At 36.1% G+C, this 2,680-nt stretch overlaps 1 protein-coding gene across 1 annotated transcript; it reads right to left on the minus strand.

Annotated features, from left to right (window-relative positions):
• Positions 1 to 1,077: 1,077 nt before the first annotated feature.
• On the minus strand, positions 1,078 to 1,686 carry LOC141595002 (uncharacterized). The gene has a single exon (XM_074414979.1). The coding sequence runs from the start codon at positions 1,684 to 1,686 to the stop codon at positions 1,078 to 1,080; it is 609 nt and encodes a 202-aa protein (XP_074271080.1).
• Between the last annotated feature and the right edge of the window lie 994 nt (positions 1,687 to 2,680).

The following is a 2,680-nucleotide window of genomic DNA, read 5'->3' on the forward strand; positions in this document are numbered from 1 at the left end:
TCAAAGAGAAAATTGTAAGTTTGAATAAATGTGTCACTCCTACCACTGGTGGTCGGTTATATAATTGTGAGTTTAAATAAAATTTGGTTGCATAATGGTTGCATGTGTATGTAGAGGATCTGTGTGAATGAGGTACAGGAAGGAAAATGGAAGCCTTAAGGACGCGATGACATTCTTGCTAGGGCAATCGGCAAAGCAGGGCATCGAGGTCGTGTGAGAGGGGTATCGACGCATGTTGGTATCACTAAGTATTTTGGGAAAAATACTCGAAGGACAATGAGTGGTGATGATAGGGTATATAAATACTGTATTTTATTCAACATAATATATCCTCTACATACACATGCAACCATTATGCAACTAAATTTTATTTAAACTCACAATTATATAACCGACCACCAGTGGTAGGAGTGACACATTTATTAAAACTTACAATTTTCTCTTTGATATATATATATATATATATATATATATATATATATATATATATATATATATATATAGAGAGAGAGAGAGAGAGAGAGAGAGAGAGAGAGAGAGAGTTAGGTTCTTGTAAGTTTTGTTTCTTATGGTGAGTTGTGTGTTTGTGCTTGAAAATCTCAACCACTAGATTATATTAGAGATGAATGGCCAAGATATAATCTTACATGTCATATAAAATCACTATCATTCACTTATTTTCTATTTTTTCTAGTGCTACTTTTTTTTACTTTAATTTTTTTTATCTCCTTTTTTTACCTCGTGTTATTATGTTGTATTTTTCTCTAATTTTCTCATTATGTTACCTTTTTTTTTCTTTTTCTTTTGTACTAGATTTTTTTGTGCTTGAATTTTTGTACTTTTATTTTTTTACCTCGTGTTAATATTCTGTTATTGTGATTTTTTTTAACTTTGATTTTTTTTTACGACTTTGATTTTTTTCTCTTTTTTTTACCACATGTTATTGTGCTGTTATTGTTTTTTTTTTTTTTTTGGGAAAGTGTAAGTATATTAATATTAACAACAAAATTACATCGTCCGGTATAGAATCATACAAAAACAGTACCCTCAGCAAAAAAGATATTCAACACAAAAAAATTAGTTATAATGAAGCTTCTGAATCCATGTTGCATCCTCCCGTGTAAGCTGCTTCTGATTTCTAGCCCAAAATCTGCTTAAGACATCTTTAATGGCCTGCTGCACTAGCCTTGTAGGGTGAGTCACATAAGCAAGAATCCGTGCTCTATTCCTTGCTTTCCAAATTAAGTACACCAACATCACAAAAAAAGCACACATGAGCCTTCTTCTTAATACACTATGTCTTCTCCCTCTATTGTTCCATCCAACCAGATCTTTAGGATTGAGCTTTACATGAGTCCACTGTTGTAGCAAAAAAGAACACCTGCTACTAAAAGCACAATAAAAAAACAGGTGCTCATGATTTTCATCCTCCATATTACATAAGTAACACTCCATATTAGCATAACCACCCATTCTAGCCAGTCTATCACGAGTAAGGAGCCTCTTGTGCTTCACTGCCCAGTAGATGAAGGAAGATTTAGGAATGTTCATGGCATTCCAAGTTGTTTTCCACCAGTTCACAGTGACCTGAGGATTTCTAAGCCAGTCATATCCTGCCTTAACAGAATAGTCAGCTGGCAAACCCAACCAGTGATCATCAGTGTATGCAGGGGTAAACAAAGACATAATGTGGGCAATTTTTTTCCAGGATCAACTACAATCAGTAGGAGGAGAATAGTTGGTCCAATGTCTACCCCTTAAATACACATGGTTAACCCAACGCACCCAAAGATGATCCTTCTTAGAAGCCACCCACCAAACATATTTCCCTAATAAAGCCTTGTTCCAGATCTTTGCATTTTTAATACCCAGTCCACCCTCTGCTTTTGGCATACAACAAGAGTCCCAGCCAACTGCAGGGGCACGGAGATAGGTGTCTTTCCCACCCCAGAGGAAATTCCTACAAATACGATCAATATTGTTCATTATTCCAGAGGGGATGAGGAAAATAGTAGCCCAATAAGAATGCAAAGTGTGAAGGACAGAGGTAACCAAGGTGAGTCTTCCAGCGTAAGATAAATGCCTTGATCCCCAAGCTCTAATTCTTGCTGTAATCCTATCTGTTAGCTTCCTTCCTTCATTCTTGGTTAATTTTTTTGAAGATATTGGAACCCCTAAATATTTAAAAGGTAAGGCCCCCTTCTTAAAACCAGAGACTTGAAGCACATCAGCAACTGTGTCATTCCTTACCCCATTAAAATAAATCTCAGTTTTATCTTTATTGAGGCAAAGACCAGATGCAGCTGAGAAAGTGGCAAATGCTCTAAGAAGCCACATGATGGAAGCAGGAGTCCCTTTGGAGAAATGTAGCAAGTCATCAGCAAATAAAAGATGATTCAGTTTCAAAGATCCACAGAGAGGATGAAATTTGAAATTCTCTTGATTGCCAATCACCCCCAAGATTCTTGATAAATAGTCCATACAAAGAGTAAATAAAAGAGGTGACAATGGATCACCCTGCCTGAGACCTCTTTTACCCTGAAAAAGCCAAAAGATCTTCCATTTAGGGACAAAGAATATGATGGTGAGGTTACACATTTCATAATCCAATTGCTGAATTTTCCAGGGAAATTTAAAGCCTTAAGCATCTGATCCAAGAAACCCCATTCAACACTGTCAT

Source organism: Silene latifolia, chromosome 8, assembly GCF_048544455.1.
Source record: "Silene latifolia isolate original U9 population chromosome 8, ASM4854445v1, whole genome shotgun sequence".
Lineage (NCBI taxonomy): Eukaryota > Viridiplantae > Streptophyta > Magnoliopsida > Caryophyllales > Caryophyllaceae > Silene > Silene latifolia.